This window comes from Xiphophorus maculatus, chromosome 9 (genome assembly GCF_002775205.1).
Source record: "Xiphophorus maculatus strain JP 163 A chromosome 9, X_maculatus-5.0-male, whole genome shotgun sequence".
Classification (NCBI taxonomy): domain Eukaryota; kingdom Metazoa; phylum Chordata; class Actinopteri; order Cyprinodontiformes; family Poeciliidae; genus Xiphophorus; species Xiphophorus maculatus.
In genome coordinates this window covers 24,876,623-24,894,805 of record NC_036451.1, presented here as the reverse complement: position 1 = coordinate 24,894,805, position 18,183 = coordinate 24,876,623, and the positions used below count along the sequence as shown (strand labels likewise).

General features: G+C 39.1%; 1 protein-coding gene across 2 annotated transcripts in view; it reads right to left on the bottom strand.

The window, feature by feature from the left end:
* Nucleotides 1-366: 366 nt before the first annotated feature.
* The window catches only part of gabrb3 (gamma-aminobutyric acid type A receptor beta3 subunit), a 52,802-nt gene continuing 34,985 nt past the window's right edge, over nucleotides 367-18,183 (bottom strand). The window contains exons 5-11 of one of the 2 annotated variants that reach the window (XM_023339986.1): nucleotides 11,956-12,176; nucleotides 10,738-10,820; nucleotides 10,195-10,332; nucleotides 9,124-9,276; nucleotides 5,931-6,175; nucleotides 4,579-4,662; nucleotides 367-3,388 (exon numbers count right to left, since the gene is read on the bottom strand). In XM_023339986.1, coding sequence (XP_023195754.1) covers nucleotides 3,041-3,388; nucleotides 4,579-4,662; nucleotides 5,931-6,175; nucleotides 9,124-9,276; nucleotides 10,195-10,332; nucleotides 10,738-10,820; nucleotides 11,956-12,176 — 1,272 coding nt within the window. In that variant the 3' untranslated portion in view covers nucleotides 367-3,040. The remainder of the gene's footprint in view (nucleotides 3,389-4,578; nucleotides 4,663-5,930; nucleotides 6,176-9,123; nucleotides 9,277-10,194; nucleotides 10,333-10,737; nucleotides 10,821-11,955; nucleotides 12,177-18,183) is intronic. The other variant, XM_023339987.1, reaches the window with a different exon arrangement.

The following is an 18,183-nucleotide window of genomic DNA, read 5'->3' as shown; positions in this document are numbered from 1 at the left end:
GCTGGAAATCACTGAGCAAAAACAATGATGACAAGATAGCCAATGTGAGTTAAGTGGAGCTGAGAGAAAATGTTCTGTCACAGTATGTACATCCAGGCTTCGAGGAAAACGGCTTGAAGGCAAGTTTTCAAACGGCAGCCCCGGTCACTGCTCTAACACCATGTAATGAGACTAAAAGAAAGAAAAGTGTGAAGTTCGCCGTAAATAATAGTTTCACCAGAAATATCAAGAATAGATTGGTACAGAAAGCATGATGACAAAATTGGGAAATAATTAAAAGTTGTTTTTTTTTCCATATGAACCCAACATCTGGTGAAAAAAAAAAAAAAAGGAAGAAAGAAAATTTTAATTTTTTTTTTTTTCCAGCCAGACGTCTGTTTATGTAGCTTCATATTAAAACAGGAAGCTCAGCCTAGATATCAGAAGACAGACCAGTCAGAGCTTAGAGCTTAATCAAAACTTTTTTATGGTCTAATCAAAGCCTGATGTGTTGCCAGCTGTTTGCCCAGAGTTGTTAACAGTACAAAAGATAATAAAGGTTTTATTGAAAGGATTTTTCTGTTTGACTTGGGAAAGGAGTAAATTCGTTTTTATTTACTCCCATTATTAGTTGAGATTTGAACGATACATCGGCATCAGCTGGTATTAGTCATTATGTAACGTATCAGCACCGCCAGATTAATACCACTGAGCCAATATTAACAACCAATATAAAAAAACCCTACATTTTTCAAAATAAACTGAAGCAGAGAAGGTGAAGTCAGCAGTGAGGGGTTTTTTTTTAAGGTGTCGGAAAGGATGTAAAATATATGTTCTAAAATAATATTGAATATTCAAGAAATGATATCGAATATTGATGCCGGCCCAAATTTCCATATCGGTGCCTAAGCACTCGAAGGGACCTGGTGTCTTTGTTTTCTGCTTTCCTGCCTAATTCTTTTTGGAAGTGTGACAAATTGTGCATTGCATTTTGCTTACAGGTTCCTTTTTTCAATACTGTGATTGTTTACCTATTTTCTCATTTGTTTAAACTTTGATAAGAGCTTATTTGAGTTAGAGCTAATTGTTTTGTTTTAGTTTGTACTCTTGTGGGCGGAGCCTGTGGCTATGAAACAGGGCACTTCACCGCAGGGAGTCAGTCAGTTTCGAGTTCGTTGACAGGTCACACTGAAGTTGATGGACCTTTAAGGTGTTATGAAGATAATGCTCATTTTATTTATTATCCATCTAAAGTGAATTATGGCCTATCCTTTTTGCCCAAGTCATAAGAGCCCTGTTTACTTAACTGGATTGTTAGCCAAAGATATTGGTGAAAAAATATATATTTATATTCTAATGATGGAAATGATAGTTGCATTTAGCCAAACATTTAGGTTGTTGTTGGCTTGGCATTCTTTTGATAATGAATACCGTACCTTTCCAGCTGTATGTTGTATGTTACACAAAGCAAAAACATAGGCTATACTTTGCCAGGTGTTGAACAGACATGTTATATAGTGTAAGTTAGCATCAAATACATAATGACATCAATTGTTTCAGGTAAGACAGACCAAATTAAACCTAAGGGTTTTTTTTGTTTTGTTTTTTACAAACACACAGATAATCCATCATCAGTAATTTTTTTATGTAAACATATTTCCTAGCTTTCTTTGTCTGATGGGCTGAGAGTAAGAAAAGCAGGAGTCAGTAATGTGCTGGCTGTGATCGCCCTTTCTCGCAGTAACAACAGTAGGAATTTTAAGGTGAAGTAACATGTAACAATGAATATGCTTTTACCCTGGTACATTGCATTTCAGAAAGTTTGCAGAGGTCCAAGCGAGCTAAAGAGCAAGAGAACCGCTTAGTGATATAAACTCCAAAGCAACGCCAGACGTTTGGATCTTTGGCAACGTTGTCGCCGACTCTCACCCGATTCCAGTTTTTACGTAACAAGCTGCTGGCTCTCCTTTCCTTGCAGAAGCGTTCAAACTTCCCTGAACTTCTCACCTTTTATCACATGCCAAACTCAAACTTTATTTGATTTTATTGGGACTTTATGTGATAGATCGACACACTAATGCCCCAAACGAAATTGGAGTACAGTCTAACCAGGAGTCTTGGTTAGTAAACAGAAACCATGTGTGTGTAATTTAATTTCAGTATGAATCCAGCTGTTCCGTGAAGAAGTTTGTTAGAGAGCGAACAGCGTCATGAACACCAAGGAACTGCATACGAGATTGTCTGGATGCCAATCCTGAAAAAAAAAAAGAAAATCTGTTTAAAGCTACAGAAAATTTGAAATTGGAAAAGCGGTTCACCCTCCAGTAGGACTTTGACCTAAAACATTCAGCCAGAGCAACAATGGAATCATGTAGATTTTCAAAATTGTTTATCTCACCCCTAAAATGTTACAATTTTGTGCATGTTGGTCTATCACATAAAATAAATATCGACACATTCGAATCTGTGGTTAAAATGTGATAAAATGTGGAAACATTCGAGGGGTTTAAATCCTTTTGCAAGGCACTGTAAGATTCATCAGTGATTTCACTAGACGGGATTTCACTTGTACTGAGCTAAAAACCACAATATTTCTCCAAAACATCCAAAGATTAAGACAGATTTTAGTCTGCAGGTAGAAATCCGAGTGTCCACATTAGCCAAAGTGAAGACTTGTAGACAAACAAAGCCGCATCATTGTTATAAAGAGACCTGCGATAATGCGATCACGTTAAAAACACCGGTGTCCTAGCAACAGCATCTCCAGCGGTGCAAAGATGTTTTGTCTCCAAGCTGTTCACAGAGGTCGCAGCAGAAGGTGGCGGTCTGTACACGCAAGTCTTTTTTTTCCCCCCCCCGGTAAAAACCCACGTGACGTCGCGCAGTCTGAGTGACGGCTCTCTCGGCCAAAGTCTGCACTCGCTACGCCCAGAAATGTTTGGGATTTTTACCACGTTAGGGGAGTTGCATCGAAACGTTCCCTCCGATTCCAGAAGCGGACCGAGACAAAGATGGGTTCAAAAAAAAACAAACAAGAAAAACAAAACAAAACCACAGTGTGTTAATGGGCGTAATAAAGCCAATAGATGATGTTGAAAAGGGAGAAGGCGGAGGGGAATATAATCCGCGACCACCTGTCGATGGCGTTCACGTCGGTGAGGTCGGGGATTTTGATTTTGAGCTGCGACGATCGTCTCCGCAGGCGGGTTTTTTTGAACTGCGCGTTCCTGTCCAGGCTGTGGCGGCCCGCTTCGTTGGGCGCGCTGGGCTTCCTGTACTGGACCCCCGAGTTGTCGAACGTCATGGAGGTGGAGTTGTGCGTCTCGCTCAGGGTGGTGGTGACCTCGTTCCTCCCCACCTCGTTGTGGATCTCCAAGGACGTCAGCAGAATGTTCCCGTGGGAGTCGACCTGGGAGAAAACGCAGACGGCAGCCGGGTTTAAAAAAAAAAACGAAACAAAAAAAAAACCCCTGGCCTCGATGACATCACAGACGGGATAAAACGCAGAGCGGCCTTCGGAGAGAAGGGTTCCTCTGTCCCAAAGTTAAATCACTTCACACAAATCAGATCAAGGTTGCACTGGGTGACCCTGTTACTACTGTCATGGCGAGTGCAGCTTTCCACACAGGAAGAGATAAATCACAGGAAGCCAAGATAAATACAAAGGGCACAACGTTGTAACGTAACAAATTCTACACTGTCACCTTCCTCAAATAATGGCCAAAAGTGTTGTTTTTGTTTTGTCTAAAACATCTTTTGGAAAGAAAGAGATGGTGATTTATTTTTTAGTTGTTGACGAAAAAGAACTTTTGGCAAAAAATGACTTGGGTCATTATTTGAATAAGGTGATGATATATAAGACAAGGTAAACTGACACTCTTTCCAGTCCAATCTGGTATGACTCAGGTTTATGATACAAATGTATTTAGCAATGTGTAATAACTGACTCACTTTAGCAACATGGGCCAATTTGGTTAGTAAAAAGCTGTACAAGTACCGTACATAAATGTATTCAATTCAATGAAGAAAAATCACAAACAAAAAATAGCTTTAAACAAAATACATACTTAGTGATTGACAACACGCAAAAAAAAAATCAGCTTAAAGCAGAATTTTTTTTAGTGTTTTAAGAATATGTTTTTTACACATTTGTTAAAATATGACAGTGACAGTGTAAGATGAGACAGATCGATTGCCCTGGTGGAGGAAATCTGAAGAAACGCCTCCCAACCAAACAGAAGAGCCAGGAGGAGGATCTTAGCGCTGTCAATCAACTCAGGTACACGGTGCTAACTGAGCTAATGGCAGAGAAACAACTTGCTGTTACAGAAAAAAAACATTCATCTGTCATCATTGGTGGCTATGCTAACTAGCCTTAGCATTCACAACAGGCTCTGCTGACAGGGAGAAGCGGTAGCGTAGCAGAAAGCAAGATTGTGATCGACAGCGCTAAGACTCGCCCCCTGGCTCCGATTGGCTGTTTCTAGCTTGCACTGAGAGAAGGCAGATGAAAGTGACATAATGCAGCTTTAAATTGGAACTGAAACATGTTTTTAAATGACGGTTTTTAAAACCCAGCTGGCTGGGGCAGATGCTCACCTGACGCGAGTGACGGCGGCTCTGAACCTGATTGGACTGTTTAAGAGACGACGAGGTCTTCCAGTTGACTCCCTCCGGAATGGACTAGCCAGACAAAAGAAACAGAAATAATGTCCTTTGAGTTTTGATCAGGTAGGCGCTGAAGGTTCTTATGGCATTTCAGCTTTAAAGGAGTCAGGAAGGCCACCCAATAGAAGATTCACACTGGGATGATTGAACTAGAGTCACTGTTACTCTTATGTTTAAAATCTCATTCCTTAAAATTCTTCTTTTTGGATATTTTCATGAATAATGTACTTACAGACGGAAATGTACATAGATTCATCACAGACATGAATCCCATTCAATCTGGTGGATTCATTTTAACAAACTACTTTCATAAAACAAGAACTGGATTCAAAAGTTGTGAATTTTCCCTAAATTATACGTACAGGATTAAATATATGCAAAGGCATCATAATATTTGTTTGAACGCGTTTTCAAAACCACACACACACACACAAAACCTCATCGATGCTCACTCGGGGTCAGTGCGACCCCCACCAGAACGAGGAACGGGTGAAAAGCTTGCAACATTCAATTAAGCAAATAATAGTGAAGGTGTATGTAGATATTAAGCATGAAAGCATAATTCTGACCCTGAGGATATGAGACAAAATTCAATCAATAAAACAGTTTTTAAAATGTATAGAAGTTTGGTGTTTCACACTGGAGGTAGAAAGAAAGGCACAAATGCATAATTAATAGCCTGAAATGAATTCATGGCCATACCCACGATTTGTTGTCAATGGATATAAACCTCTGACCTCTGACCAGAACCTTATGATAGTCCATCCTTCTGTTACAACTAAGTGTGTGCAGTCTCCATTGTCACTTTGGCTCTTAACCTACAGATAAGATTATTGCTTCCATGCTGACTTGTAAAGATGGAGGCTATATGCCTGCAGCAGTAAATACAAATTAACGGTGATGACAAAGCTTGAATCAGCAGCTTAAATAATTTGCTGCACAAACTCTGCCACCATAAAAAATAAAAAAAACAACCAACGCAGTCAGGAGTCTCCCACAGCAGAGACTGCAGTAAGTTAAAATTGTAAATGAAGCAAATCATTACCATTTAATTTTTTTCCGTCCATTTGTTTTTTGGAAAAAAGACATCTACTCTAACCGCAAGTTGCTGTAACTTTATTAACGTTAATGACTCCAGGCTGAAGCAGAACAAAGTACATTCAAATGCATTTTCACTTTTGCTATTGCTGCCAACATTGGATTCCACGCAAAGTAAAACAACAACAACACAAGTAGCACGATGTTGGCAATTTCCACTTTGTCATCAGTTTGCTAATTCTCACCTTGGGTTGGTCAAACCTGCCGCGCTCATTATTTGCCTTCAGCGCCTTCAGAGCCAGTTTCTTCTGCATCTGCGGACCGCGTCCGAAGAAGATGTAGTTGACGAAGGCGTACTCCAGCAACGCCAGGAAAACAAACACGAAGCAGCCCATCAGGTACATGTCGATGGCTTTCACGTAGGGGATCTTGGGGAGGGTTTCTCTCAGGTGGGTGTTGATGGTCGTCATGGTCAGCACGGTGGTGATCCCTGGAGGGAATCGCAGTCCGGTTAGCAGGGGAATCCCAAAGCAACGAAAAATGTCAGCCTGGAGGCTATTGCCACTGGTCACTGCGCCTCCCGCTCCGTCAAATGTTTTCTGAAAACCTTTTCACAGCGCCTCACTTTTTAAGCATCCAACTTGATACAAAAAGTCAATTCCTTAAAAAAGAAAAAAAAGAAATATATATATATATATATATATATATATATATATATATTTCCCCCCTCCAGGGAGTCTTTTGTGGGCTCTAGTGTTCCTTATATGAAAGTAGGCTGACAGGAAAGGGGGAAGTGCTAGCAAGATGTTTACATATAGTCATCAATGTCATGAATATCATATTCATCTAGAGCTATGAATGATTTACTTAAGCTATTCTTTTTTGTGGTGAAATGATTATAAAACAACTGTAATTATGTTATTATTATTTTAAGAATAACAACTGGTCTAAATTTAATCTAGCTGTATTGGATGTAAATGTGCTTAATCTAATCCACGCATATTCAAAATTATACATACAGGCTCAAAAGTACATATAAATCAATCCCTCTAATATTTCTCTGGAACATTTAGAAGGACATTTTTCCAAATGCTGCTGGTGTTGCAGAGCAATAAATCCACTTTATTGATTTATTCATCAATTTTTTTTTGCTTTTGAAGACTTAATTTCTGGAAAATCTGGATTATTTTTTTTCCACCACCAATGCCCTCCGTGGGTTTCCAAGGTCCACCATCTTGTTTGACAAGCGTGTTGAACAGTTTGCATTTATTTGGACTTTGAATTTGGTCAACTCGCAGAGGGGATGATTGAAATAGGAGCCAGTTTTTGAAAATATGTTTTGTCAGTTGTAATTTATGTCAAAGCTGCAGTATGTAATTATATATATATATATATATATATATATATATATATATATATATATTTTTTTTTTTTTTTTTTTTTTACCTCCCCGTTTGCTTTCTGTTACCCTACAGTTAGCATAGCCTGTCATAAATGATCAGTATTGTCACCGATGACGGTGGACAAACGGTTTTCCTGTAACCTCTGCTATTAGAAAATTTAGCAGCGAGTACATAAGAGTGATTGACAGCGCTAAGACCCTCCTCTTGGCTCTGACTGGTTGTTTTTGACTGGAAGGGGTGCAGTTCTTCAGCAATAATAGCACAAAGAAGAGTTGGAGGAGATCGATGTTTTCACAGACTACCTGTCTCATAACATACTGTCGACATGGTGACAGTTTTAACAAATATGTCAAAAACAATTTTTAATATAAGTTTTATACTATGAAAGTGTAGAAATCAGGAAAAAGATTTAATAAAATCGGAAATCAAATTTGGTATAAAAAAAGTCTTACATTTTATATTTAAGTCATATCATAGAGCCCTAGTTATTGGGGGTGTGTATTGTATATAGCTGAATATATATATAAAATGTGTAAAATATGCATAATATATTCATATTATATGTACAAATCTGAATGCATAGGAAGCAGAGAAAAAAATTCAAGCTTGTACGACCGATTCAGTTCAAGTAGCTCTTATATCATCATTATTCCAACATGGGGAAAACGCTATTTTGAAATACATCATTAAAAGCCCACACCTAATATGATAATGATCCTGATGATGAGAGGATGCAATGTACTGTATATGACGCCAGAGAACTACAGGTTCCCACCAGCAGTAGAAAAGAAGAAATTTGTGAATCATCACCCACACTGTGACTGAACTGAGACGGCTCAGCGACTAACTTTCACTGATCCTGCGCCGCCTCAGACCGCGGCCTTCTCCAGGAGATGGCACTGAAGGAGACGAACGGCAGGAGTCTGCTTTCCTACAGAGCTACGAGTCTGGGGAGGAGCTTCCAAACCCGGCTGTCCACAGAAGCTCCTGAAATACTCCACATCGTCTCATCACTTTGTACGCATAGCTGAGATTTAATAATCGCTTGCCATAATGTGCTCTTCCTAACGTGGGGAGCACTTAGAGCGCAGCAAAGCTGAATGAGGGTTTCCATTAAGGCTATCGAGTTAGGAGGAGTATTGTGTTTTCAGAAAGCACAGCTGACACCGATTCTGGAACTTTGCTTCGAATGGAAACAGCCAAGTTTGAATTTTCACTCTGTAAGTGGAGGACTTTGAGCTTTCGGTAAATTTATAACTTTCTAACTGTTATAAAGACTCTTCCTGTAAGGCTGTTCCAATCTGAAAGCACAATTACTCCCAGTGCCAGTAGATCAGTAGATCTACATGAGTATCTTATTACACAACAAGGCTGCAGCCTCAGACAGGCTGATGGGAACGAACAACTGAATAAAAAAAAAAAATTTTGACTTTTTGTTTCAGGATTCTGATTTTAATTTCAGAACTGTAAGTTTTTTTACTCTAAATTCTGACTTTGATCTTCTGAATTCTGACTTTGATTTTCTGAATTCTGACTTTGATCTTCTGAATTCTGACTTTGATCTCTCAATTCTGACTTTGATCTTCTGAATTCTGACTTTGATCTCTGAATTCTGACTTTGATCTCTGAATTCTGACTTTGATCTCTGAATTCTGATTTTGATCTTCTGAGAAAAAAGTCAGAATTTGGAGAGAAAAATTTCTTTTTTGCTTATTAGTGACCCTAATCCTCCTCGGAACAAATGCAAATGAACGATGAATGTATTATGACATGGGTTTCACATATAATATGTGAAACCATTGAATATTCTCTGTATGTTTTTCAATTTTACAGTGCTGATCTATATTGTGTTGGGCTAGCAATAAAATTCTAATAAAATACAGCTTGCGTTCACAACATGACAGAACGTGCAAAAACGTCAACGGATGTGAGTGCCTGGCATTCCTTTCTCTACTTACTGTACATTTTAATCTGCCTATTTTCTTCTCCAACAAACACCAGTATGTTAACATTTCCTGCTCGGGTCACATCATACCTAAAGCCACTCTGGCAGCTGAGGCGTCATAATTGATCCAGAAGGACACCCAGGACAGGATGGTGATGAGGATGGAGGGCATGTACGTCTGCAGGATGAAGTATCCGATGTTTCGCTTTAGCTTGAAGCTCAGTGACAAGCGAGGGTAGGCACCTGCAAGACAAGAGGAAGAGGAAGCAGCTGACTTTGATTCGCCAGTCACTTTGGTTTGATTTGAGGACTGGTGTCAAAGTTCTGAATACCCTGATTTAAAAAAAAAAAAAAGGAGATTTGACCAAATAAGGAGCATTTAAAAGCTGGGTGGTGTTTTACATGGGTATGAACATCATTAAAAAAAGTTTATTCATATGAGTAAATCAGCTCAAACAGGAAAACATATACAATATGGATTTATTAAACACAGATTTTGGATTAAAACCTAATGTTCTGTAAGCCATAACCATCAAAATGAACAGAAATAAACACTTAAAATAAATCGCTCTGTGTGTAATGAATCTATATAGCACAATAAAGTTTCCCTGTGTTACTAAATAAACTCTTTGATGATATTTTAATTTATTGAGATGCATCTGTAAACATAACAGAGCTAGCAAGATTTTGTAGCCCTCTGTACATAATACATTCTAATTAACTGTGCAGAACAAGCTCTCCTTTCCTTCTAATAACAGAAAGAGACAATAATTTATTGCTTAAGGTAAAAGCAGTGTGATTATATTATACTATATTATTCATCAAGACAAACAGGGACACACACAGCCTCTGTATGCCGTCTCTAATCCTTCAAGCTACAAGCAAATGCCAGAGTTGGGTACTAACTAGTTACATTTAGCTTTAGGGGTATTACTAAGCTGTACTTTTTACTTTTACTTCAGCAACTTTATTATGAGGCAGTGCTACTCTTACTTGAGTAAAATTTCCTCTTTTTGCCTTTACTTGAGTAGAAATTTGTTGAAGTAGTGCTACTCTTACTCAAGGACAATTTTGGGTTCTCTACCCGCCTCTGGCAGAGACGCAATGTAAGATCTGATCTGCAACCTTTGACCACCATTGTCCCGACTCCCTTCCACCTACCAGTGGAGAAGACCACGTTCCTGGAGACGAGCTTGTAGTCGACTATAGAGAACTGTGGAAGCTCGATCCGGGTCACCCCGGTAACGGCCGTGTCTCCCCCTTTCCAGTAGAACTCTATGTCGTCTGTGGTGTACCCGTCTGTGAGGAAAAACCAGGAACAAGGTGTGATTCTCATGAGGTGGACGGACAAAATGAATCTGTTTCTTGATTGACTGAGATGAAAATGGCTGCATGTGATCTATAGCTGTCAATACTTTAATGGCCGCTCAGATGGCAGCCTCACATAGCAGAGCTTGCTAATGCTAAAACCAGTCTGCATGGACAAAGTTTAGCTAGAGAGGCAGCAGCCAGTAATATTGCCCAGATATGACAGGTACATAAATCCAGAGCAATTCTGCTGCCTGTGCAGTTTCCGTCTCCCCCACGATGAGTGTAAGAGTCTTCTTTATGAGGCTCCCTGCACTCTTCATAATTTTAAGTGATGGGAAAGTGAGGCCATCTGCCCCTGTTTCTTCTACTAAGCAAAAGAGGCTCGAGACGTACAACTTTCAATCTCCAGAGTGCAGTTCTGTTCATCCAGCGGGTAGCGCCTCAGGTCCATCATGCAGGCCGCCGTCGTCGTGATTCTGACGCAAAAACAGAAAAGTGGGGAAGTGATTACGAAAATCCGACCTTGAGCCACAGCTTAAGCAAAAGTAGAAGGGAGTGGGGCACGACCTGACATGTTCTGGGTTTGCACCAAAATAAGTCGGAAAAGTAGGGCTGGAACATATGGCTTAAAAATAAAATTCTTTCATTCCAGATCCAAATTACGATTTTAATAGAGTTTTTTCAAGAAAATACAAATTATGGAATATAATTTCAAAAGTGGCTTTTAATTCAGTCATTCCTTCTGTGAGTTGAACAATGGAGTAGAAGGGCTGGGCTATAGTGAATATAGTCATAATATTGGAAGAATAAAGACACAATTTTACTAGAATGTCTTAAAATTAAGAGACAAAAAGTTGCTTTTAATGACAAACATGCTTCCACAGAGTTAAGTATTTACTTATCTGTAAAACTCATACCAAAGTTTAATTTCTATAACTCAATTTGTGTTGGAGTTGTCATATATTTACAACTTTATTCTACTAATATTATGACTTTATTCTCATACTTGAAAAAAATTACAGCCTAAATTAGGAAAACATGGTCGTCAAACAAAATGACAGGCCTTATATGTGCTGACATTACTCAGAACTATGGAAACAAAAAAAGCACATTGGTGAAAAAAATCCTGATTTTCCAAAAATTAAACGTTCAAAGAACCAAAAATTCAGCTTTTTAATTATATCAATTTATTGCCCAGACCTAGAGAAAAATATGTAGCAATGGAAATATTTCTTAATTGATATCGTTTTAAAAGGAAAGTGTTATGTATTTTCAAGGCACATAGTGCCATTTTATAGTGCAATCAAGAAACTATGTTACCTTAAGCTATTATAAAAGTACAATGTCAAACATGACTTAAAAGAAACTTGACTTAGAAAATGAATGCCTTAAAATTAGGCCTCTGTCTCTTTAAGAAGCTCTCGCTCTTTCCAAAACTCCGCCTTCAGCACATTATCAAAACAGCGTTTCTTCATTAAACCTTTAACAACATACTTAGGAGTAGTGGACTGAGGAACAGTCGCTAGTCCTATCCTGAATAAACATGTTAAAACTGCTAACTTTAAACAATATTAGATGTGTGTTCTCACAGAAAGACCTAAAGGCTCTCACCTGAGTCCGTAGAGGACGGTTCCATCTGGGTGGAGCCGAATCATTCGGTTCTTAACCGTAACCCCGTGCACAAAGGATTTCTTATCGTTGAGGAAGTATGTGTCTGGGACCCAGAGCTGGTCGGCTACTCTGTTGTCCAGTGTCAGGTTGAGGGGAATCCCCACATAGGCCAGCCTCTTATCCCTCCAGTACTGCTGGAAGTACATGGTCAGTGTGTAGTCCTGTGGTAAATAACGGAATGCAGTCATGTACCTTAAGACAGCACGATGGCGTATTAGTGCCACTGTAGACAGAAATAAAAGAGGAGTAAATTTGCTACAAAAAAACTCAGAAATGTTTAGATGAATCGCAGAAATTCAGCATATCATGATTGCAGCTTGGTGCCATTTCTTTTTTATTTTTTACAGGAAAGAAAAGTGATATTTATGGGAATAAATCTGCCAGGAGCAATCATATTTTCAGAACCAACACAATAAGAAATCAGAGTTCCCCCCAGTGGATTATAAGCCTGGCGGGCCACCAGGCTTTAATTGCGCCTCCACCAGTCTAAGGATCATTTATTTATTACAACTTTTTTATCACTAACTCCATAACCACTGCCTGTTTTTTTTTGTCTACATGCCAACAGCTTCAGCACATAAACTGACAAATCACAGCTAAAGGATCAAAACATTTTGGACACTGTAATTAGGATGAAACAACTGAAGTGCAAAAAATCGATATTTATTTTAATTGTATTGTTTTATGTTTGCGTGTTTTTTAAGCCTTTACAGTTGGGGTTAAGGTATTGCTAAAAATGTCTTCCAATAACACATAATTACCTGGCCATATTTCCAAATTTTCAGTCAACTTTAAACATTTTTAACTCAAAAACAGACATTTCTCTATTGAGAGTGGATGACCGCCCCACCAGGCTTAACAAGTTTTCTGGGGGAAACTCTACAGCAATCGTTCACAAGCTTTGAAGACAAACTCTGAAACAACACAATCAATTCAGTTTGAAGCTGATCAATAATGGGTTTTTTTTATATCGATAGATATTATTAATTACTACCAGCCATACCTGCAGAGGCATGAATCATTCACTCAACTTTCGTTTGCAGAAACCTACCATAAGTTCATCCATCAAACACAATAGCTTCTCCTGGCTCTTAATGGAGCTCTTTACAAACTCTCTTGGTTTTGTTCTGCTGACTAATGCTCTCTTAAATAAATAAGCAGGTCTCGGGGAAATAAATAAAAACACAAAAATGCTCGCTGAAGTGGCACATTTACAGGATGAAGCGTTGCAAAAAACGGGCAAAAATCTCACACCGAAGCAGCATGTCGGGACGAAACGACCCGGGCGTAAAAAACGCGTTCTCTCCAGGGAGGACTGACGAACTTCCAGCTCGTTTTGAGCTGAATGAATCACACTCTGCGATCTGAGAATGTAATATGATCCAGATATAGTCCTATAAATAATTCAGCCTGTGTACAATAAGTGTCTCTTCCAGTGTGTTGAAAGCTTGTCCCTGTTTACTGTGCGGGATTCATTTGTTTTATTAAACCACACAGCGGGCGTTTTCATCTGTCAGACTAGATGATGGCTGTGCAGTGAATCCACCGTATTTTCTCGAAACCCGTTTCGTGCTGATGGGGTTATTCAGTTGTTTTTCCTCCTTGTTTAGAGATACTCTCCCCCCCCCCATCCGGACTCCCTCATGGCTTCTGTAAAGGCAGGACGCCGTTCTGCATATGTGGGTTGATGAATCAGCGTTGCACAACAGCTCTTGCGCTTCGGCAAAGACGTTCTACCAACACACTCCTTCCACGTCTGGGTTGTGGCTATTTTAAACAGCTTAAGATCTTCAGATCCCACTTCAGCAGCTCCCCTAAAACGATACCTCAGCTTCTCCGAAGCAGGAGCTCCAACATATCTCTTCACTGATCTGGTCCGAGTGGGATACAGTCCAGGCCTCGGTTAGTCACCACCGAAAATCACTTTTTTCTCTCACAGGGATCCATGAAGGGTTGCAATTTTTTTTTCCTCCCTTGATACCGAACAGTTTCATTTACAAAATGCATTCTTAGTTGTTTAAAAAAAAAAGAAAATCAGGAGATTTTTTTACACCCCTGATACACAAAGTACAAAATTTGGAATTTTCTAATTTCATTAACTTGGGTGTGGTTTGTAATTATTCTCCACACAACTCCCTTCAGAAAAGTGTTTTCTCATCTCTATCCAGTCTTGTTTATTTTGAAATCCCTACATACATTTTAGGGTAAGCCCTAAAATGTCGTATGCAGAAGCTACAAGGTACACTGGTCAGATCAGACGAGACACCCTGAAGACACTCTGCAGCCTGACAAATGCTGCATGGGAGTGGCAGCATTTGTCAGGCTTTATGATGCTTTTCATCAGTTGAAAGGAAAGTGGATGGTGTGAAACAGGGAAATAATGGAAGAAAATATGTAAGTCAGTTATTGGTTAAACACACCAATGGAATGGTTTAGATTAAAATATAGAATATCACAATCCTGGGAAAACTTAGAAAAACATTTGATAATCTATTTTCACAGGTATTTTGTGGGGTGAACAATTCAGTCTCTAGATTAGTCAAGTTTATTTTATTTTAGAGCAGTTGTTCTGGGGTTTTGGTTATGTCATTATTATTCCTTGTTCCTTAGTTTCTTCCTTTGATTAAAACAGCCTTGTTTCTGTTTTAGTTCATTTCTATTTAGTGAACGGTTTATCGTGTTTATTTTCTCCTTGTGTCTCCTAGACTTTCTTAGTTTCCTCATTATCTCGCCCTCGCCCCGTGCTGCCTCTCTCTCGCAGTCTGATTTCTGCTGGCTCCCCTCACACCTGCAACCCGTTAGCTCATCAGCCCCTGTCTGTTGTTCCGGCATTCAGCCTCACAGTACAACAGGGAGGAGTGACAGCGGGGTTAGTTCCCCGTTGTTCCTATGTTTTTGTTCTGCTCTGGCAGAACAAAATCAACCGATTTTATTATAAAATGCTGTAAAAAGAAGAAACTTCAGACAGCGTCTACTTGCATGTGGTTACTTGCATGTGGGTTAGTTATGGGGAACACTCCCCTGAAATGCATCAATGGCATTCTTTTATAGCAAGTTCGGCTTTTATTTTAGAGGAAAACATGGAGCGAGAACCTGAGACGGAGATCCGCAGTGTGGAGTCCAACAATGCACTTCTTAGTGCACACAAGTAGGACAGTTAAACACTAAAATTAGGCCTTTTAGCTGGGTCAAAAGAGGCAACGGCCCCACTGTTAAAAACGGCGTATTCCCAGTCGCTGCAGGGACGAACATCAATGTTCCCTCATTTTATAATATCCTTATTAGCTTATTCTGTATTATTATTATTCTTAGTAAAAGAAACAATAGCGCCCATTTAAGTGCTAAACCCCTATAATGGAAACGTCTTAGTGTGTGGGAAATTAGATTTGACTCTGTCATAATTTCATCTCCTAACTCAAGCAACATTTGAGAATGATGACTATAAATGGATTTCATTAAATGAAACAGGAAATTGACAAACTAATAACCGTGAAAGACAACATCTGTATTAAAACTGATGTGTAACCAGATTTCAAGAGTCCAAACAGCAACAAACCCTCTGAGGAGGGAGAGAGAGGCGGCCCTTGTTAACACGGTGCAATGAAAACAGACTTACACCCAGCAGATGTCTGCTGCTTTTGCTTTTTAGTTCAAATTTACTGCTTCTGATTAACAAACGTTTTTTTTTATTTTTTTTATTACCATTAAACATAGTTTGAGTAAATACAAAATGCAGTTTACAAATTAGACTTTCATCTATTCACTGGAATTAGCTCCATGAACCACATTATTTTGAGTTTAATTTTACAAGCTACCTGTTTACCTCTGGAATGAAGAAACTTGAACAGAACTTGTCTGATAACAGGAAGTCTGCAAAAACATGCCAAAAAGAAAACAACGCGTCCAGAACTCAAGAAAAGATAAGAAACATAAACATTGACATCGGGGAAGAGTTACAAAGTGATTTCTAAGGCTTTGGGACTTCTGGGAACCACAGTGAGAGCCTTTACTCACAAATGGAGAGAACAGGGAACCGTGGTGAACACTACCAGGACTTTCTGACTGTGGATTGGAGTCGTTGATATCCAAGGTTCTTAGAGGTAGGGGGGCTGTTACATTTTCACATACGGTAGGAACAGGTTAGTTTAGAAATGTTTTTCTAAAAAAAAAAAAATCAGCATTTTAAAAACAATATTTTGTATTTACTCATATTATCTTTGTCTGATATTAATGTTTGTTTGATAATCTGTAACATTCAAATGTGACAAAAAACAACAGAGAAGTCCATATGAGGGTCAAGCCTTAACATGAACATGGCCAAACCATAAAGGAGATTAAAGGTGTTTCCACACCTGATAGTCTGACGGACTCGGTTCAATTCAGGAACAAAACTGCAATATTTGCTACATTCTCAGTTGGTGTCGTTTGCTTTCAAATGGTAAAGCCTTCGAAAAAAACTGTTCCCCTCCTCACCTGTGGTGGCGCTGCAACAAGAACCACTGAAGGAAACGACACAAAAACCTCTGAAGACGACATGAGCGCAACTTCATTCTTCATGCAATGTAATCAAAAACGGAGTAGCGTCAGATTTTAGCAGTTGTAGGATTTCTCTTCTCTTTGGCGAAAGATCACAAGCCATTTCTCGAGCTAGCACTAGACCCACACGTTTCTGTTGGTTGTATTTACCCAGAATGCCCTCTGCTGTAGTCCACTTCCTGCTGTTGGAGCGGTCTCTGATCCACTTGATGTTCACATATACATTCGAACTGCACTAGAATTCACCTCAACCAAAGACAGACTTAGGCTTTTAGGTAGACTAGAGTTAGCTTTTTTGGTTTGATTGTGCGTTCGCATTTCCCCAAACAAATCAGACTTTCTAGACAAATGACCCAGAGTTTGATTAAAGCAGACTAAACAAGACTAGTGTGAATGTGTCCTAAAGAATAATGGACGAACATAAAACCTAAACTAATGCAAGTGCACTTTCTGTAAAATATGCATTCCTTTGCATTACGTGATAAGTGTTCAACAAATAAAGCACCAGTGATGACAACAAAACTCCTAAGACTTGCCACATACTTCAGCATCACCTTCACTTTGCAAATCAACATTAACACAAACCTTCATGCAATCTAAAAATTGCTTACAAACACAGATATTCTAAGAGCTGAACGTAAAAATGCCTGCAGACGGACTTTGGTTTAGGCTGCTGTTTGTTATGCAGGCCACAGGGGACACTGAAAAACATTTGCTTTCAGCAACAGAGACTAAATGAGACCCGGTGGGAGGGTGAGCCCGTCATCTTCAGTTTGGAGAGTTCACTATCTCATACTCAGACATGGTTCCTGCGTGCCAGTCAAACACTGTTTATGTCGACTTAACACCGCCGTATCTGCTGGGAGTACAAGAATAGCACTCAGTGTTCCTGCCCTGTGTAAGGAGTGTCTATCATCGCTTCACGAGACAGTCACATCTTCTCTGTAGGATTCAAGTGCAAGCCAATGGCTTTTTGTGCATTTGATGATTTCTACCTCTGCATCCATTAAATTTCTTTCTGTTACATGAAGTGGACACATGAGGTCCAAGTTTTAACTATTTATAGTGAATCTAGCTTTTTCGGCCTGATGTAAAGCTGGATAATTTTATTCAGCCTCATTACGCTGACTAAAAACAGAAGTTAAACATCTGATAGAACTGGGTCTTTAGAGGGTCTCGTGGAGCAGATCAAGGTCAGCAGCATGCTGCCTCTTTCTTTATTTGGAGCAGGCCATACAATAAACAAAGCTACTAAGTAGAAATTGTTAAGTTTTTTTATAGTACAAGCACATTTTCCCATTTATATTAGAAGAAAGGGTTGGAAAAAGTTGACAAGTTATGGTTAAATATAGAGCAACGGCTGATTTGTCTCAAATGGCTTTCATATTTGGTGCAGGCTGTACAAATAAAAGAAGCTACTGAGTGGAAAATAATGGCAAAATGTCTGCTTTGATGGTTAAAAGCTGAGGTTCTGTTTCTTTCAATGATGAGTAACCAGACTGAGTTATTCTCTCTGTGGCATTTTAACAATGTCATGCGTTCTGTGGTTGATGGACAATTAGTTTTTAACTGTGTGTTTATGTGAATGTTTCTTGGGTGTAAAATTTAATGTCATAATGAATATTCATTGAA